This window comes from Sprattus sprattus (genome assembly GCF_963457725.1).
Source record: "Sprattus sprattus genome assembly, chromosome: 12".
Lineage (NCBI taxonomy): Eukaryota > Metazoa > Chordata > Actinopteri > Clupeiformes > Clupeidae > Sprattus > Sprattus sprattus.
Window position 1 is genome coordinate 28,930,884 of NC_137910.1, and position 19,871 is coordinate 28,950,754.

The window sequence follows — 19,871 nt, forward strand, 5'->3', positions numbered from 1 at the left end:
GATTCAGGTCTCGAAATTGGGCTGGCCATGACAGGGTCCTGATCTGGTGGTACTCCATCCACACCTTTACTGGCCTGGCTGTGTGGCATGGAGCATTGCCCTGCTGGAAAAAACATTTCTCAGAGTTGGGGAACATTGTCAGAGCTAAAGGAAGCAAGTTTTTCTTCCGGGACAACGTTGTACTTTGCCTGGCAGAGGTTTGTAAAAGACCATAAGGATTGAAAAAAGCGGACTGGAGGGTCTTCTAGTTCGTCTTCTCTGATGAGTCCAATTTTCAGCTTTGCCCAACACATGGTCGTCTGATGGTTAGACGGAGACCTGGAGAGGCCTACAAGCCAGAGAGTCTTGCACCTACTGTGAAATCGGACTCATCAGAGAAGACGAACTTAGAAGAACCTCCAGTCCGCTTTTTCAACCCTTATGGTCTTTTACAAACCTCAGCCAGGCAAAGTACAACGTTGTCCCGGAAGAAAAACTTGCTTCCTTTTGCTCTGACAATGTTCCCCAACTCTGAGAAGTGTTTTTTCCAGCAGGGCAATGCTCCATGCCACACAGCCAGCCCAGTAAAGGTGTGGATGGAGTACCACCAGATCAGGACCCTGTCATGGCCAGCCCAATTTCGAGACCTGAATCCCATAAAAAACCTCTGAAATGTGATCAAGAGGAAGATGGATGGTCAAAAGCCATGAAAAGAAGCCGAGCTGCTTGAATTCTTGCGCCAGGAGTAGCATAAAGTCACCCAACGGCAATGTTAAAGACTGGTGGAGAGCATGCCAAGACACATGAAAGTTGTGATTTTAAATCAAGGTTATTCCACCAAATATTGATTTCTGAACTCTTCCTAAGTGTAAGCATTAGTATTGTGTAGTTTAAAAATGAATATGAGCTTGTTTTCTTTGCATTATTCGAGATCTGAAGACACTGCATCATTTTTGCTATTTTGACCAATTGTCATTTTTCTGCAAATAAATGATCTAAATGGCAATATTTTTATTTGAAATTTGGTAGGAATGTTGCCAGTAGGTTATAGAATAAAACTAAAATGTACATTTTACTTTAACACATACCAATAAATAGTAAAACCAGAGAAACTGATAATTTTGAAGTGGTCTCTTAATTTTTTCCGCGGCTGTATATACTGTATATATAAATATTACTTTATTTAGTACTTACCCTAGTATTTATAGCTATTTAGTTGTTGATGTCAAGTGTTCTATGTTGGACTGTGTTCCTTGAGAATATGAGTTTTGTTCCCCTGTATGTGTAACACTTGCATCAATTAAATTACTTGACTTGGGTGATTGAATTGTCATTAGCTCGGCTGCCTTTAAGGTCCCTTTAAGGAAAGACAGCGTGTGTGGTGTGTCTGATTCTCTGCAGCACAGTGGGGCACCGAGGGCTGGTTGATGCCGACTTTCTCTGCCCACAGCAAGAGGATGCGGAGTGTCATCTCCTGCTGTCACCGTTTCAGTCGATGAGGTGACTCTCACCCAGAGTGCTGGCACTGCATTCTCAGTGAACGAAGCCTTTTCAGAAAAGAGCAAGATATGCAGTGTGTGTGTGTGTGTGTGTGCGTGCGAGTTTATGTGTGTGTGTGTGTGTGTGTGTGTGTGTGTGTGTGTGTGTGTGTGTGTGTGTGTGTGTAGTCCCATAAATCTATATGTTTGTGTCCGTGTCGGAGTCAATGGAAAAAATTAAATCAAGTTTTCACCCCGTTTGAGTATGCGGAGAGGTTGCTTGCACGCCCAACACTCAAACGGACCGTGTGTAAACACCAGGGGAGTCGGGTTGGGAAAGCTGCCTGTTGGCCGACCCTGGCCATCCCGGCCTCGTTAATGGGTTGTTTTCTCTCGGTTAAGTGGGTTAGATGGCGCTGGTGTCGGGCCCCTGGTGGTAATGAGCAGTGGGGAGCAGCAGTTAATGTGAAGCCCCAGGCGCTCCTGACGCTCTGAGGAGCGGGCCAGGTAGAGGAAGGGAGAGGAACGAGAGGAGAACTGCTCCACTTTCTGCTACTCCCTCTCCTCCTGCTGCCTGAGAAAGGGTCTTTGAATTTGGCAGGTATATGGAAAAGAGTAAATGGAAAAGGTTTTTCATATACTCTCTCCTGCTCTCTCTCTATTTTTCCTTTATGTATTTTTGTTTGTGTGTGTGTGTGTGTGTGTGTGTGTGTGTTTGTGTGTGTGTGTGCGCATGTGTGTCTGCATACATGCACACACACATACACACACACACACACACACACACACACACACATACGTGTTTGTTCTTTTGCACTGGCACACATTTGTGTGTATATTTAAACAGATGTGTGTGTGTTTGTGTGTCTAGATCTCCGTGGTGCCTCTGGCCCCAAGCCCCTGACGTCCCAGCGCTCTCTGCCGGGCACCCCCGTGACTCTGAAGCAGTTCCCTGACCTGCGTACCTCCATGGACGGCAAGTACAAAGAGATCGCCGAGGTAAGAATGCCCTTCTCTGATTGTGTGTATGTGTATGTATGTTTGTGTTCATGGAAGTGTGTGGGTGTGTGTGTGTGTGTGCCAGTTCACATGGAGTTGTGATTTCTGTAAGCATGGCAATCACTACATAAGTGTGATATTTAAGTGTACAAGTTCTTGTGTTCTCGTCTATTTAATTTTTAGTTTGTTAGTGTGTATATCTTCAGGAAGTCTTACAATATAAAAAAACTATTTTAGCTAATTTCTTAATTGAACAAATAAGCCTCAACCATTAATGTGTGCGCATGTGTATGTGCGATTGTTTGTGATGTGTGTGTGTGTGTGTGTGTGTCTCCTCTCCACAGGAGCTGTTCTCGCGTAGCCTGGCTGAGAGCGAGATGCGAACGGCTCCATATGAGTTCCCCGAGGACAGCCCCATCGAGCAGCTGGAGGAGAAACGACACCGCCTGGAGCGTCAGATCAGCCAGGACGTCAAGTGAGCCACCCACCCGACACACACACACACACACACACACACACACACACACACACACACACTCCCTCAGGGAGTCTCCCTGCCCCACAACACCCCCACCCACTGCCTGAAACCATACATCCCTCCAACTTCTCCTTCTCTCGCTTTCCTCCATCTCTCTCTCTCTCTCTCTCTTTCTCTCTTCTGTCCATCTCTTTGTAAGCATGACCTTCAGATTCTCATGTCTCACCTCATGTCCCAGACCAACCACAGTAAATCATTCCGTTTTCCTTCTGCATGCTAACTAACTAGCATCAAGAATAACAGGCAGTATTGTGTACTGACATTACACTGATATTACAACTGATATTTAATCTAAACAATCGCATGTGCTGGCACTATAACAGTATGTACTAATACTAAACTATCTAACAGCAGTAATTTGTACTGACTGCTTATGTACTGACTGCTAGCATGTAGCATGTGGAGTAGCACTTAGTCACATGTGTGCTGATGCTTACTTTCGCATGTATACTAACATTTAGGCTCGTCCACAGAGAGCACAAAACAGGTCCCTGTGAGTGTCGATGTGTGGAAATCACAATGTCACTGTGTCCGTGAGTTTTTACCAAGTCACTGTTTGTTTGCTCTGTTCAGCTGTAGGGGTCTGATCAGTGTGAACTTTGACCTCTGAGCTGCTGCCACTGCAGTGTCATGTGACCAATCAGGAAACAGCACTGTGTTGTTCTGATCGTGTTTTCTCTTCTCCTCTGGCTCCTCACCCATACCTCACCTCCCCCCTTCATCCACGTGTGTGTGTGTGTGTGTGTGTGTGTGTGTGTGTGTGTGTGGCTTTGCCCGCCTCACCCCCTCTGCTCCAGGCTTGAGCCGGAGATCTTGGTGCGCGCCAAACAGGACTTCATGAAAATTGACAGCGCTACTGACCTGGAGTGAGTGAGCTGCTCTGCACGCAGACCAGATGCCCGCCCTGCCTCTCTCCCGCTCCTCTGTACCGCTCGTCTCTCTCAATCTTTCTCTCACTTTTTTCATCATACACTCTTTCAGACACATTATCATTCACATACTCCTGATTTATTCATTAGCCTCTCTCTCTCTTTTTCTGTCTCTCTCTCTGTCTCTCTCTCTCTCTCTCTCTCTCTCTCTCTCTCTCTCTCTCTCTCTCTCTCTATATATATATATATATATATATATATATATATATATATATATATATACTGTACATATCTGTCTCTCTCTCTCTTTCGCTGTCTCTCTCTCTCTCACACACACACACACTGCCCACACACACATTAACCCACAGACTTCTTTATGCCTCTTCATATCTTATCTTTGCATTGACTTTGCATCTTCTCTCTGTGGTCTCAAACCTCCTTGCAATCATTCCTCATGCCTGACCTCCCTCCTCCACATTGGAGTGTCGCATGGTTGTGACAGTAAGTGCATGTCTTCCTCTGCTCGTGTGCTATGTGGCATCCGTCTGGCTTTCAGAAGTCCGTGAGTGACACAGCGGAGCAAAGGGTGCCCTGTTTGATGACTGGAGACAGGAGCGGACCTTTACACACACTTGCAGAAAGGCCAGCCATCACACCTATCCCCCCCGAGACTTCAGTGGGGCTAATTGGCCTCTATAACTCACACTCATTACATCTAGGTGTATCTCACTGACACACATTTAATTCATTTATTTGGAATGACCAATACTGATACAACACCACAGCATCCAAATATTAGTAAAGAGCCGGTTATGTCTTACACAACAACACAAACACTGTGCAAGTATTTACAGCCAAGTAAATCGATAGATGAATACATATCAGGGGTACAGATGGCAGCGCCTTCTCCATAAATGCAGACTTTCTATGATTGCTGACACAGAGCAGTATTTGGCTATTTGCTTAGAGTTCGTCTTATTAAGTCCGGCAATTTGCAAACCTCTAACACAGAGTCGATGTACATGTCCAAGGCTACCATAAATTAGTACAACTAGTTTTGTATGATAACCGCCTACTGTCAGAGCATGAATTAATGGCTGGTATTTAAAAAAAAATTCAGAGAAACAAAGGTCCATATACATATCAAAACAACAACCCACTTCCAGAATCACAATAGTTTTTAAAATATCATCAACAACAACAATGTCAGGAGTATTTGGAGAGTCTCTAAGAACAGTTTCTAAGGAGTTATCAGTTAAATGTTTGAACCAGTTCAGTTGTATTTTTTTGTGTGTGTGTATTGCGCTTTGTCCATGTGTTTTGCGTAATTCAATCGCACACACACACACACACACACACACACACACACACACACACACACACACACACACACACACACACACACACACACACACAGCAGTCTAGCTTAGCTTTTTGATCATCTGATCTATACTCTGAAGAGGGTGTATGTGGAGGCGGTAATGATAAGTTCCAGAAGCTTCTTCTGTCCTCATTCTCAGGAACAGCCACCATAGCCCCTGCCCAGGGCCTGCTGGTTAATCCACATGACACAGCACTCACTGTCACTGAACAACCTGAACTGTCTGTCCATCGCTAACTGGGTTAGCTGCCTTTACAGGTTACTGTTGAAAACATGACCATCTCGTCTGCTCATGGTCTCGTTCATGAGCTCGTCCTGTCTCTCTTCTTCTCTCACCTCACTGTCTCCCCCCTTCCTTCTTCCCCTCCTCTTCCTCGTCCCTTTTCACTACCCCTTACGTCATTGCTCCTCTTCCTCCTCCTCTTCCAGGTTCCTGAAGGAGCAGAGCATGGTGACAGTGGACCACGCTCTCAAGGATACCATCGTGGAGCGCGAGTACCAGCGCGTCTCCATATCTGGAGAGGAGAAATGCGGGGTGAGACACGAGCTCTGCCGTCAGCTCACAGGGACGAGTGGATTTAGACTGGAGACAGATTTTTAGCTTCATTGAGGGTCTATTTAGCAGGGTTGTGTAAGTCGATAAGTAAACAACGAGAAAAATGCTGCTTATTTTCATTAGTCCCTTTCCTTTGTGGTCAGACAACTTTTGACACTTGATAAATGCAATTTATTCATTAAACCAAAGAAGAGGAGTCCTGAAAAGACAGAGGCTGAGCTTTGTTGTGGTAGCGTGCTATTTCAATGACATCATGTGATGTTTCGGTCAGAATTAGACCTGTGTGCTCCTTTTCATGAGCTCCCTCTCTCTCTCTCTCTCTCTCTCTCTCGTGCACTCGCTCTCCCCCCGGATTCCTGGGGCCAGAGTATGACCTTAAATGGGTATCATGTTGCATCGCATGGGCCAGGAGATGGGGTTTTTCTGCCTGTGGCAGAGGCCTGTGTAGCCAGCCGGGCTCCTTGTCTGGGCACCGCGGCTCACTCTTGGAGCTTCACATGCAGAGCATGGCCGACGCCAGCATCACAGAGTTTCACAGGGTCCATGCCTGAGCACTGGATAGATGGTATTCAATGTCCTGGAGGTGGCTGTGCTTTAAAAAGAACTGGGAATAGAGGTGTTGTTAAGGCCAAGGGGAGTTCCCTTCATATAGTAGTCTTCACTCCACTAGTCACACAGGGCCAGATGTGGCTTCATCACTTTGTTACTAGGGCGCATACAACCTGTTGAAATGTTCTCCTAGCTTGTTTTAGAATCTATAATGACTGAATCTTATTGGCCCTTGCGGACGGGCAGTGTGAGATTGCTAAGAGCTGTCCTTTCACACACACGTAGCCTAGACCAAGACGTGGTGCGAGGCAACTGGGTTCACACACTAGTTTGACATTATCCGGGTGTTTTTGTTTCTTCCGGTTTTGTTGATTTTCAGTCTCGCCTCGCATGATAAATGTCATCAACGTGCCCACACACTGAGTGCGAAAGGTCTCCGCAATTTACCAGGGTGGGTGCAAGGTAATGCCTGAATCCATGTTGTGTAATGACAAGACAATGTCTGAAAATTATTTCTGCAACAAGGCAGTAATGACTCAACTGTTATCAACACCATGACAGTTTTATTATTCAGCAGTTGCCCTCAATTTGACCAACCTGATTAAAAAAAGGTAAGATTGGTTTAAAAACGTCAGACACTGTTAACCATCAAATTGTTCCCAATATTACTTTAATCAAATTCCCACACGGTTGTCTCCGGAGGTGAATGTAATTTACGAGAACACGGACACCCAAACATTTAACTCTCTCTCTTACTACCTTAATTTCTCTCTCTCTCTCTCTCCTCCTCTCTCCTTCTCTCCTTCTCTCCCCCTCTCCGCCCCCCAGGTACCCTTCACAGACCTGGTGGATGCGGCCAAGTGTGTGGTGAAGGCCCTGTTCATCCGGGAGAAGTACATGGCCCTGTCCATGCAGAGCTTCTGTAAGACCACGGCGCGGACCCTGGGGGAGCTTGGCGAGAAGCCCATGGAGCTGCGTGTCTACGAGGAGATCCCCGAGACCCCCGTGGACGCAGGTGAGACCCCTGACCTGGCACATTTACCAGCCCAGGAATAGGAGTGAGTGAGTAGAGGGCCTTCTGTTTTGTTTATATATTGTTTCTTCCTCTTGTGACTCTTTTCTTTTTTCTTTCTTTATGTGTTTTTTCTTTCTCTATTTCTGTGTTTGCTCTGTGTTTTGGTGATGTTAGATGCCCCAGTGCACCCCCCTGCCTCTGACTTTCACCCTTATGACGGCCAGGACCTCAGCAACATGCCCTCTGACACGGGCTACGGCTGTAAGATGGTGGATGGAGTCGTCCATGTCTACTCCAAGAAGAACCACATGGACAAGTAAGTAAGCATCAGCTGCACATGCAGCAGTCTGTGTGTGTGTGTGTGTGTGTGTGTGTGTCTGTCTGTGTGTGTGTGTGTGTGTGTGTGTGTGTGTGTGTGTGTGTGTTTGTGTGTACTTTTGTGCAAGCATGTATGTTTGAGTACTGTTTTTAAAAGAATGTGTGAGTACTCCCATATGATAGTGTGTGTATGTGTTTGTGTGCGTCAGTAAGCATCATGAACTGTAAGGTGCATTCATCCATGCGTTGAATATACATATGTGTGTGTCCAGTCAGTGTGTTCTCCCTGTTCTGTTGACAGTAAATTATATTATAAGGTAGAGTGAAGACGTCACAGCTTCACTGTTGGTTCTGTACACATGCCATCTCCCTAGGAGCACCGAGCTGGACCTGCCCTACACAGACCTGCAGGAGTACATCGAAGACATGAACGTCATGATGGCCCTCATCATCAACGGCCCTGTGTGAGTATCTCAACCCTGATGGACTAACTGTTAGAACGTTCAGCCAGTAGAACCAACGGTCCTGTGTGACCCTGCCCCCTGATGGCCTAACTGCTAGAACTTGCAGCTAATAGAGCCATTCATTAGTTGGCACTGCCACTGTTTTTATCTTCAAGATGGGGAATGGTGACATGTTGACAGCATGTGTGCATTACAGACACACACATCGTTGGTTTATTGCTTTATTATGGGATGCTCAGCATCCTCTGTGGTGGTCACCACATCACATGACTGCGCTGCCCGCACCAGAGGCACACATTATGTCCGCCCACAGTCCGACTCACAGACGAGGCTAGGTCAGGAGATTGCTCTAGAGGGAAATTCATTTTTTGCTGCATGCAGCATCTGATGCTGAATGATAAATGTGGATCGATGCAGTCAACTCTGGGATTATAAAACCGAGCCACGAGATCCATTACGGTACAACAGTAGCCACGCCACAGAGAATGTCTGATACAATTACTGAAGACAGTGTCTGTTAGAGTAAGTCTGGGCTTTTTCCCTTTCATAATCAAATCCTTTCCAATTAAGTTTGATACACTGCTTTAGTAGATATGAAAAGACAATAGGATTTACGCACACAGAAGAAGTACTTCAAATACATAAAAAGGTAACAGGATTCACATGATGTTTTATGTATCAGGGTAAGAGTGGATTTCTTCCAGCATGGGGGAATTACAGTAAGCATGTAGTGGAATACATGCACTAATCCTTGATAACATCTAAAGGTTTGAACTAGTTCTGATCTAACAGAGGTTTTTGGCAAGACCACATTGACTTCCTGTTCATTTCCTGTTGCCCTGTTCCTTTACAGGAAGTCCTTCTGCTACCGACGCCTGCAGTACCTGAGCTCAAAGTTCCAGATGCATATCCTGTTGAATGAAATGAAGGAGCTGGCTGCCCAGAAGAAGGTCCCACACCGGGACTTCTACAACATCCGCAAGGTGGAGCACATCAGCTCAGCATTGCCACACAGTGACTTAATGAGAGAACAGCAAATCACAGGGTCCTGCTGTTTTATGCCGCTTTCATTACGTAGCGCCTGTTCAATCTGTTGGAACTCCCAAGGAGTTATAGCTTTTTAACTACTGCAGACCTAATGGGTTTAGTTAAGTTCTGGTTGCCGTTGCCCTCCATCTTGCTTTCTCACACTTTGTCACGTATTCCCTCTCTTTCTCTCTCTCTTTTTCTTCCCTTCTTCCCTTCTTCCCCACGTCTCTCTGCCTCCCTGTTGCCCCCCCCCTTCTTCTTCGCTCTCTCTCTCTCACTCTCTTACTCTCTCTCTCTCGTTCTCTCTCTCCCTCCCTTCCTCCCTCTTTCAGGTGGACACCCACATCCACGCCTCCTCCTGCATGAACCAGAAGCACCTGCTGCGCTTCATCAAGCGCGCCATGAAGAAGTACCCCAAGGAGATCGTGCACATCGAGCGCGGCCGTGGCCAGACCCTCATGGAGGTGTTTGAGAACATGAACCTCACGGCTTTCGATCTCAGCGTAGACACCCTGGACATGCACGCTGTGAGTAGTGTTCAGAGGGGGCAAAGGTCAACCTCATGCACATACGAGTTCTGTACAAAGCAAATTTGGTAGCTCAGTCGTTTTGAGAGGGGGCACTGTCCAACCAGAGATACTCAGTGTGGAACCCTCAGGATATTATTATAGAATTCAGACCTGCAGGTTGAGATTTTATTATTTCATTCAGAAAAATGAATTGATTTCGTATGAAAGAGTGTTTTTAGTGTTTCACATCTCCTGATCCAAATAAGTCCAGTGAATATACGCCAAGGTGCTAAATGGATACATTCTCATGTGAGGTCCGATTTGGTGTTAAGCTTTGAAGGTGGTGTATAGCGGCCGTTCTCTCTGTGTCCGCAGGACCGTAACACCTTCCACCGCTTTGACAAGTTCAATGCCAAATACAACCCCATCGGAGAGTCCATCCTGCGTGAAATCTTCATCAAGACCGACAACCACATCGAGGGGAAGTACTTCGCCCACATCATTAAGGTACAGTAAAGACATGAAGCTTAACTGTTCCTGCCGGTCTTCTAGCGTTGGTCTGCCTGGAGCAGATGTCAGCAGTCATGTCTGTTTGCCCTTGAGGCTCCCGAGAGCCAGCTGACTGTGTGCTGACACATGATCAGCCTCACTGATGCGTGTTCCTCTGGTCAGCGGGTCCACGGCTATTAAAGTCCTAAGCAAACCCGTTTTTGAAGACCCTTGGCAGTACAGTAATTAAAGGTCTCTAAGTAATACAGTATTTGAAGAGAGTAGTAACAATGGGTATATTTCATTTATATGTACACTACCGTTCAAAAGTTTGGGGTCACTAAGAAATGTCCTTATTTTTCAAAGAAAAGCACTGTTTTTTTCAAAGAAGATGACATTAAATTAATCCGAAATACACTCTATACATTGTTAATGTGGCAAATGACTATTCTAGGTGGAAATATCTGGTTTTTAATTAAATATTTACATAGGTGTATAGAGGCCCATTTCCAGCAACTATCACTCCGGTGTTCTTATGGTACATTGTGTTTGCTAATCGCCTTAGAAGACTCATGGATGACTAGGAAACCCTTGAAAACCCTTGTGCAATTATGTTAGCACAGCTGAAAACTGTTTTGCTGTTGAGAGAAGCTATAAAACTGGCCTTCATTTGAGCTAGTTGAGTATCTGGAGCATCACATTTGTGGGTTCGGTTATACTCTCAAAATGGCTCGAAAAAGATAACTTTCATGTGAAATTCGCCAGTCTATTCTTGTTCTTAGAAATTAAGGCTATTCCATGTGAGAAATTGCGAAGAAACTGAACTTTTCCTACAACGGTGTGTACTACTCTCTTCAGAGAACAGCATAAACAGGCTCTAACCAGAGAAGAAAGAGAAGTGGGAGGCCCCGGTGCATAACTCAGCCAGAAGACAAGTATATTAGAGTGTCTAGTTTAAGAAAAAGAAGCCTCACAGGTCCTCAACTGGCAGCTTTTTAAATAGTACCCGCAAAAATGCCAGTGTCACCTTCTACAGTGGAGAGGCGACTGGGATGCTGGCTAGGCAGAGTGCCAAAGAAAAAGCTATATCTGAGACTGGCCAATTAAAAGAAAAGATTGATATGGCGAAGAAAACACAGACATTGGACAGAGGAAGATTGGAAAAAAGTGTTCTGGACGAATTTAAAGTTTGAGGTATTTGGATAATACAGAAGAACATCTGTGAGACGCAGAACAGGTGAAAAGATGCTAGAAGAGTGCCTGAAGCCATCTGTCAAGCATGGTGGAGGTAATATGATGGTCTGGGGCTGCTTTGGTGCTGTTAAAGTGGGAGATTTGTACAAGGTAAAAGGGATTTTAAATAGGGAAGGCTATCACTCAATTTTGCAACGCCATGCCATACCCTGTGGACAGCGCTTGATTGGAGCTAATTTCCTCCTACAACAGGACAATGACCCAAAGCGCATCTCCAAATTATGCAAGAACTATATAGGGAAGAAGAAGGCAGCTCGTATGCTGTCTGCTATGGAGTGGCCAGCGCAGTCACCGGATCTCAACCCCATTGAGCTGTTGTGGGAGCAGCTTGGCCGTATGGTACGCAACAAGTGCCCATCAAGCCAATCCAACTTGTGGGAGGTGCTTCAGGAAGCGTGGGGTGAAATTTCTACAGATTACCTCAACAAATTAACAGCTAGAATGCCAAAGGTCTCTAATGCTGTAATTGCTGCAAATTGAGCCTTTTTTGACGAAAGCAAAGTTTAAAGAACAAAATTAATATTTCAAATAAAAAATATTATTTCCAACCTTGTCAATGTCTTGACTATATTTTCTATTCATTTTGCAACTCATTTGATAAATACAAGTGTGAGTTTTCATGGAAAACATGAAATTGTCTGGGTGACCCCAAACTTTTGAACGTTAGTGTATACGGTATATATATTTTTATACTTAATTTCTGAGTTGTTCAATGAGTTTTGTTTATTCATTTTGTCTGTTTTGTTTTGTTATGGTTTGTTTATTTATTGTTCTTCTTTATTCTGTAGCCTCAGTCAGGGCATTGCTGCAAAAGAGCCCTGCGCTCAGTCAATTCTCCCTGAATAAACAATGATGATGATGATGATATGTGTCTGTGTGTTTATGTCTACTGCCTGTCTTGATCTGCAGACATGGGCTACATCTCTAAATTATGTTAAAATGCGCCGTGCATTTAATGACTATTAACGCACTGGTCCATTGGCGCTGTCTGTGTCCTCAGGAGGTCATGGCCGATCTGGAGGAGAGTAAGTACCAGAACGTGGAGCTGCGTCTCTCCATCTACGGCCGTTGCCGTGACGAATGGGACAAGCTGGCCAAGTGGGCCGTCACGCACTCCGTCTACTCTGACAATGTGCGCTGGCTCATTCAGGTGCCGCGCCTTTTGTGAGTACACCTGTCCGCCAGGTTAGGGCGTAGCCTCAGTATGGCTGTCTCCGTCAGGGAGGAGGAAAATTAAAGAACCTAAAGCCGGTCTGGACTGAGGTGGTTCAATATGATTGTCTAGTGTTTTTAACCAGGAAGTAACAACAAAGCTTTTAGTTTGGGAGGGTGTTAACAGCAAAGTCATAGAAGTGCTTTTGAGGCGGTTTTCTGTGTCTTTATGAAGAGGCTAACAATGGTTAGTGTACTGCAGAGGAAAAACTAATATTGGGGTCATCAGACTTGTAAATTCAAGTACAGGGAGAGAGGTGCGAGTTGCTAGAGGGTTTCAGTGTTCAGTTTTGGGTTTCTTCCTTTTGCTATGTTCAGGTATAATAACCTTGCTATTAAAGAAACATTTGTCTGAATGTGACCATGGCAATACTGAGCCCACTCTTGTGTGTGCTCGCAGCGATGTCTACCACACCAAGAAGCAGCTGGCAAACTTCCAGGAGATGCTGGAGAACATCTTCATGCCCCTCTTTGAGGTCACAGTGGACCCAAGCAGCCACCCAGAGCTCCATCTCTTCCTCCAGCACGTGAGTGACTGTAGAACTGCCTGCTGGGGGAAAGTGCGCCCCCTGCTGCTCAGTGGTTAAAGCTGCCAACCTACCGATGGCTTTGAAATGTTTAGTTTAGATAAGTTGATTTGAGTAGGGATAATGTAATAGAAAGAGCAATATTACTGCTTGTCATAACATGCCCATGTGGCTGATATACTGCATATATAACATCATCTGTATAACATAATCTGTGTTATAATCTGTGTTCATATGTTTTCTGTTGGTTTAATGTGTGTGTGTGTGTGTGTGTGTGTGTGTGTGTGTGTGTATGTGTGTGTGTGTGTGTGTGTGTGCTTGTGTGTGTGTTCTCCTCATAGGTGGTGGGCTTTGACAGTGTGGATGACGAGTCCAAACCAGAACACCACGTCTTCAACCTGGACAGTCCTTTGCCTGCCAGCTGGAACGAGGAGGCCAACCCGCCCTACTCCTACTACCTTTACTACATGTATGCCAACATGACGGTGCTCAACCACCTACGCAGGTCAGGCTCTCAACCACACCCCCTACAAGTCAGCCCCCTCTCAGGGCTCTTCCTCCATACCAAGACTAACTCCAACACTCCCATTGCCTCATTCTCAAACTAGAGATTTATCTGTGAGGAAGTTCAAATTGTTGTTTTCTAAGTTTCAGCCAGTCTATTTATAGACAAAATAGATTTTCTAGTTCAAATAGAAATCTTTAATTCTGATTCTGATAGCTGATTTGTGGTCATGAAGTCTTAATGATTGTTTATTGCTCTACAGGAAGCGGAGCTTCCACACATTTGTGTTACGACCTCACTGTGGGGAAGCGGGGCCTATCCACCATCTGGTGTCGGGTTTCCTGCTGTCACAGAACATCTCCCACGGACTTCTGCTCAGGAAGGTGAGACACACCACTCTGACATCAGACAGATGCTTGTTTCAAGCTGATGTATGTTTGTGTGTTTGTAGTGTGTGTGTTTGTGTTTGTGAGATAAGGAAGGAGAGGGTTACTTGACATTTAGGAGAGTTGACTCTATTTTGAATATTAATTTGTCTTGACTTATCATTTCATTTCTATTTTATGATGATAAAACCGTTATTTACCGGTTTTTTTTCTTTCTCTTTCACTCATTTCTCCTCAGGCTCCAGTGCTGCAGTATTTGTACTACCTGGCTCAGATTGGAATCGCCATGTCGCCACTTAGCAACAACAGTCTTTTCCTTAGTTACCATCGTAACCCCCTGCCAGAGTACCTGTCCCGCGGCCTTATGGTCTCCCTGTCCACAGACGACCCCTTACAGTTCCACTTCACCAAGGTCAGCACAGTACGAGTGAAACCTGACTTCTACTATTACTGTTACTGTTACTGTTCCTACCATTACGCAGCAGAAACGTCTGAAAAGCCTACTGTCTCAGCTTTTTTGTTTTCCATGTGTAATTTTATATTTATACTACCGTTCAAAAGTTTGGGGTCACCTAGACAATTTCGTGTTTTCCATGAAAACTCACACTTGTATTTATCAAATGAGTTGCAAAATGAATAGAAAATATAGCCAAGACATTGACAAGGTTGGAAATAATTAATTTTATTTGAAATATTAATTTGGTTCTTCAACCTTTGCTTTCGTCAAAAAAGGTTTCGTTTGCAGCAATCACAGCATTGCAGACCTTTGGCATTCTAGCTGTTAATATGTTGAGGTAATCTGTAGAAATTTCACCCCACGCTTTCTGAAGCACCTTGGACACATTAGATTGGCTTGATGGGCACTTCTTGCGTACGGCTAAGCTGCTCCCACAACAGCTCAATTGGGTTGAGATCTGGTGACTGCGCTGGCCACTCCATTACAGACAGCATACGAGCTGCCTGCTTCTTCCCTAAATAGTTCTTGCATAATTTGGAGGTGAGCTTTGGGTCATTGTCCTGTTGTAGGAGGAGATTGGTTCCAATCAGGTGCTGTCCACAGGGTATGGAATGGCGTTGCAAAATGGAGTGATAGCCTTCCTTATTTAAAATCCCTTTTATCTTGTACAAATCTCCCACTTTACCAGCACCAAAGCAGCCCCAGACCATCACATTACCTCCACCATGCTTGGCAGATGGCGTCAGGCACTCTTCCATCATCTTTTCACCTGTTCTGCGTCTCACAAATATTCTTCTGTATGATCCAAACACCTCATTCAGATTCATCCAGAACACTTTTTTCCAATCTTCCTCTGTCCAATGTCTGTGTTCTTTTGCCCATATCAATCACAAGGCACAAGGGTTTTCAAGGGTTTTCTAGTCATCCACGTGTCATCCAAGGCGATTAGCAAACACAATGTACCATTAGAACACTGGAGTGATAGTTGCTGGAAATGGGCCTCTATACACCTATGTAGATATTTCATTAAAAAAACAGATATTTCCACCTAGAATAGTCATTTACCACATTAACAATGTATAGAGTGTATTTCTGATTAATTTAATGTCATCTTCTTTGAAAAAAACTGTGCTTTTCTTTGAAAAATAAGGACATTTCTTAGTGACCCCAAACTTTTGAACGGTAGTGTGTATATATTTATACATATATATATATATTAACAAAATAATATGTGCACATATTTTTGAGATTATTTAAAAATGTGTTTATGTGTGTGCATTTTTGCTGAGGGTGTGTGAATGTGTGTTTGTCTGTTTGTTTCTGTATGCGTGTGTGTGTGTGTGTGTGTGTGTGTGTGTGTGTGTGTGTGTGTGTGTGTGTGTGTGTTATCCATTTGCCACAGGAGCCCCTGATGGAGGAGTACAGCATAGCCACTCAGGTGTGGAAGCTCAGCTCCTGTGATATGTGTGAGCTGTCCAGGAACAGTGTGCTCATGAGCGGATTCTCACACAAAGTGAGTGTGCACTCACAGTCCACTACACTTCCTGTAGTTTACTCACAGTCTACTACACTTCCTGTTGTCCACTCACAGTCTACTACACTTCCTGTAGTCCACTCACAGTCCACTACTCTTCCTGTTGTCCACTCACAGTCGACTACACTTCCTGTAGTCCACTCACAGTCCACTACTCTTCCTGTTGTCCACTCACAGTGTACTACACTTCCTGTAGTTTACTCACAGTCTACTACACTTCCTGTAGTCCACTCACAGTCCACTACACTTCCTGTTGTCCACTCACAGTCTACTACACTCCCTGTAGTCCACTCACAGTCCACTACTCTTCCTGTTGTCCATGTCGATGCCGCATCGTAGTAGTTACCGGATCGTAGTCGCGCATGCGTAGTAGTTACCGGATCGTAGTCGCGCATGCGTCACTTTGCGACACTGTTACAACGAGCCAGGTAATCCACCAAGGTTAATGATGTTAAGCTTCATGTTTATTGAATTATTAGTTAAGCAGTGCATCCATTACTAGTAACAGTAATACAAAATAGCCCCATATGTTGACGTTGAGCCTTATGCTGTTTACCATTTACAACACAATTAAATATAACATTAAATGTACCCGTATTATGCGTTAAGAGCAGCCACATATGTTGACGTTGAGCCTTATGCTGTTAACCGTTTACAAAATTATAAAACATTACGTCAAATAAACCTACATTATGCGTTAAGACAAGCCAGATATTGATATTGATATTATGCTGCCTTATGCTGTAAACCGTATGTGTTTGAGCATGCGCGATATGTGGGACTACGATGCGTTAATGACTACGATCCGGCATCGACAGTCCACTCATAGTCTACTACACTTCCTGTAGTCCACTCACAGTCCACTACACTTCCTGTTGTCCATTCACAGTCTACTACATTTCCTGTAGTTAACTCACAGTCTACTACACTTCCTGTAGTTTATGCACAGTCTATTACACTTCCTGTAGTTTACTCACAGTCTACCACACTTCCTGTAGTCCACTAACAGTCTACTACACTTCCTGCTGTCCACTTACAGTCTACTACACTTCCTGTAGTTTACTCACAATCTACTACACTTCCTGTAGTCCACTCACAGTCTCCTACTCTTCCTGAAGTCCACTCACAGTCTACTACTCTTCCTGTAGTCCACTCACAGTCTACTACTCTTCCTGTAGTTTACTCACAGTCTCCCACACTTCCTGTTGTCTTCTCGTCTTTTTTTGCCTTTTCTCTCTCTAAAAATGTGTACTGTGAAAAAATACAAAGTAACTGCTCCACCGTTCAGTCAGTGATTTGGTGAAGTAACTCACACCCATCCACTTTTCCCCACATTTTAACTTATTTGTCATGTTATTCCAATAAATAACAGACACATTCAAAATCTTGTAGTGAAATCACATCTCCACTTGTAAATGACGCCATGTTTTCCCTTCCTGCCCTCCCAGACCAAGAGCTACTGGATGGGGCCACGCTACCACCACGAGGGCCCAGAGAGTAATGACATCCGCCGCACCAACGTGCCGGACATCCGCGTGGCCTACCGGCACGAGACACTGAACGAGGAGCTGCACCTCATCACGAACGCTGTCCGCACCAACGAGCAGGGCGGATTCGGCGAGCTGGAGGACACCCTCTCCATGGCCTCCTTCCCCGGGCACCGCCTGTAGATCACAACGACGCAGCAGAGGCAACGACTGCCAGGTGTGAAGCCACGAGAAAACCAAACAGTTGCTTCTTCTTCTCTCTGCATCTTCGTCTGTTCCAGCATGAGGCACTATGTGATGGTGTGGAGGAGAGGATGAAGAAGAGGAGAGGTAACACTTTTACTCATCACCTTCCTCAAAAAACACCCTTAGCTGCTCGCGTCCTTAAAAATTCGAAGCCGAGGAATAAAAAAATAAATAATGATAAAATAAACTGCAGGGTCCCCTCCCCAGGGTTATATGGGGTATGTTTTTTGGTTTTAGTGGATGTTCATTCGGTTTTGTTTTTGCCCCTAAGCAGTGGTCCCCTCCTTCCTGCATCTGGATGTTTCCCTCCTGTTTGTGTTTTTAAAGTAGTTATGGACTGTCTGATCATCCAGTTCTGCCCGTTCCACTGTGATGTGCTTTATATTTTATGATCACCCTGTAAAAGTTAGCTGGATCTATCCACATCATTCAGTATGCCAACTCTTCTCCAACGACATGATTGGAAGGAAACTTTAGTTTTGGCTGGTGGTCATTTGGGGTAAAAACCCCACCCAACTTCCCTTCAACTTCGTCATGTGACGGCTGCATGTAAAGGTCTTGACCAATCAGGAACTGTTTTGTCCATCACCTGCCCGTTGGCTCTGCAGGCTGTGCCCAACCATTGGTCATGCTGCCTTATGAAATCAAACGCTACCTTCAGCTTCCATGCTCTGTAGCAACAACAAAAGAGGATCATTTAGCAAAGTCAATATCAGCTGCCTTATACAATACACAGTCACCCCTCTATTCACATAATTCAACTGAACTGCACATTAATACTCACATTCGCATGAATTCACACACACTCACACACACACACACACACACACACACACACACACACACACACACACACACACACACACACACACCACACCACACCACACCACACCACACCACACCACACCACACCACACCACACCACACCACACCACACCACACCACACCACACCACACCACACCACACCACACCACACCACACCACACCACACCACACCACACCACACCACACCACACCACACCACACCACACCACACCACACCACACCACACCACACAAACACACACCACACACACACACTGTGTCGTAGAGGGGACGTGTTGAAGAAGAAATGAAAGGGGTGAAACTATGTCACCGGAGCACTTTCTCAATCTGCATGTTTCCAGTACTCTTCCATCAAGATTTGAAGGATGGACAAAAGTGAAAGAGGACCAAGTCTGTAGCCTGGAAGAAACATTCCAAAGTGTGAACATTGTATAAAAGGTTTTAGTTTTCAATTGTAAGAATAAAATATAACCTGTAGATACCATAATAAATCTATCTATTTAAAGCAATCCATGTACCCTGCTATATGCAGCTCACAAGAAGGAAGTTAATCTAGTGTATAGAAACATGGTGTATTATCTGTGTATTAACATATACAGTTTGTACTGTACAGTAGACCAGTCTGTGGTAGAGTGGATATCCATTCTGGGAAAGTCTTTCACATTTGCACATATAAATAAATCAAGACGGCAAAAGTGACAAGTTTTGCTGTCTGAGTTTGCAAAGTTTGCATGTGTGAAGTGCAGCATGTTGCATCTGGCACAGTTTGAACCGTGAGGGGGTGTGTTCCTTCCACCATTACCTCAACCTTCCCAGTGAATCAACCACGCCACCCACCGCTGAGCCTTGAGACCTTCCCAGTGAAGAGATTTGGAGTTGGACCTGTGCTGACACCTCTGCATGCTCTCTGATGTGATCTGTAACAAAGCAAGCAAGCAAGCAACCAACCAACCAAGTAACCAACGAAGCCAAGAAATCCCTGTGCCTTTTTTGTTTTGGAGTTTGTTTTCAAAAAGGCCTTCTGTGAGGTTCAGTGTTTGAGAAGTCACTGTCATTGCAAGTGTAAGATAGATGTGCTCTCAAAAGACTGAAAGAGGTCACACTTATTATTTTTTTCCATTTCAGGACAAATATAGTGAGAATCTGCTAACTGGCCAAAAAAAAACCTTTTGGGGTTTTTGTTTTTTTACATTAACTGTCAGCAGAAGCTCAGTTTTTGCATGCGTCTGTGATGTGTCCTTGTGGACTTGGTGGAGGTGAATGGA

At 44.7% G+C, this 19,871-nt stretch overlaps 1 protein-coding gene across 1 annotated transcript in view; it reads left to right on the plus strand.

Annotated features, from left to right (window-relative positions):
- Positions 1-17,963, plus strand: part of ampd2a (adenosine monophosphate deaminase 2a) — a gene marked incomplete at its 5' end in the record, with an annotated part of 44,935 nt that extends 26,972 nt beyond the window's left edge. The window contains 17 exons of the mRNA XM_080848709.1: positions 2,329-2,456; positions 2,801-2,931; positions 3,792-3,860; positions 5,674-5,779; positions 7,178-7,364; positions 7,539-7,680; positions 8,057-8,146; positions 9,000-9,129; positions 9,508-9,702; positions 10,060-10,191; positions 12,428-12,591; positions 13,040-13,166; positions 13,508-13,671; positions 13,934-14,054; positions 14,296-14,469; positions 15,917-16,027; positions 17,497-17,963. Coding sequence (XP_080704835.1) covers positions 2,329-2,456; positions 2,801-2,931; positions 3,792-3,860; positions 5,674-5,779; positions 7,178-7,364; positions 7,539-7,680; positions 8,057-8,146; positions 9,000-9,129; positions 9,508-9,702; positions 10,060-10,191; positions 12,428-12,591; positions 13,040-13,166; positions 13,508-13,671; positions 13,934-14,054; positions 14,296-14,469; positions 15,917-16,027; positions 17,497-17,718 — 2,393 coding nt within the window. The 3' untranslated portion in view covers positions 17,719-17,963. The remainder of the gene's footprint in view (positions 1-2,328; positions 2,457-2,800; positions 2,932-3,791; positions 3,861-5,673; positions 5,780-7,177; positions 7,365-7,538; positions 7,681-8,056; positions 8,147-8,999; positions 9,130-9,507; positions 9,703-10,059; positions 10,192-12,427; positions 12,592-13,039; positions 13,167-13,507; positions 13,672-13,933; positions 14,055-14,295; positions 14,470-15,916; positions 16,028-17,496) is intronic.
- Positions 17,964-19,871: the final 1,908 nt, after the last annotated feature.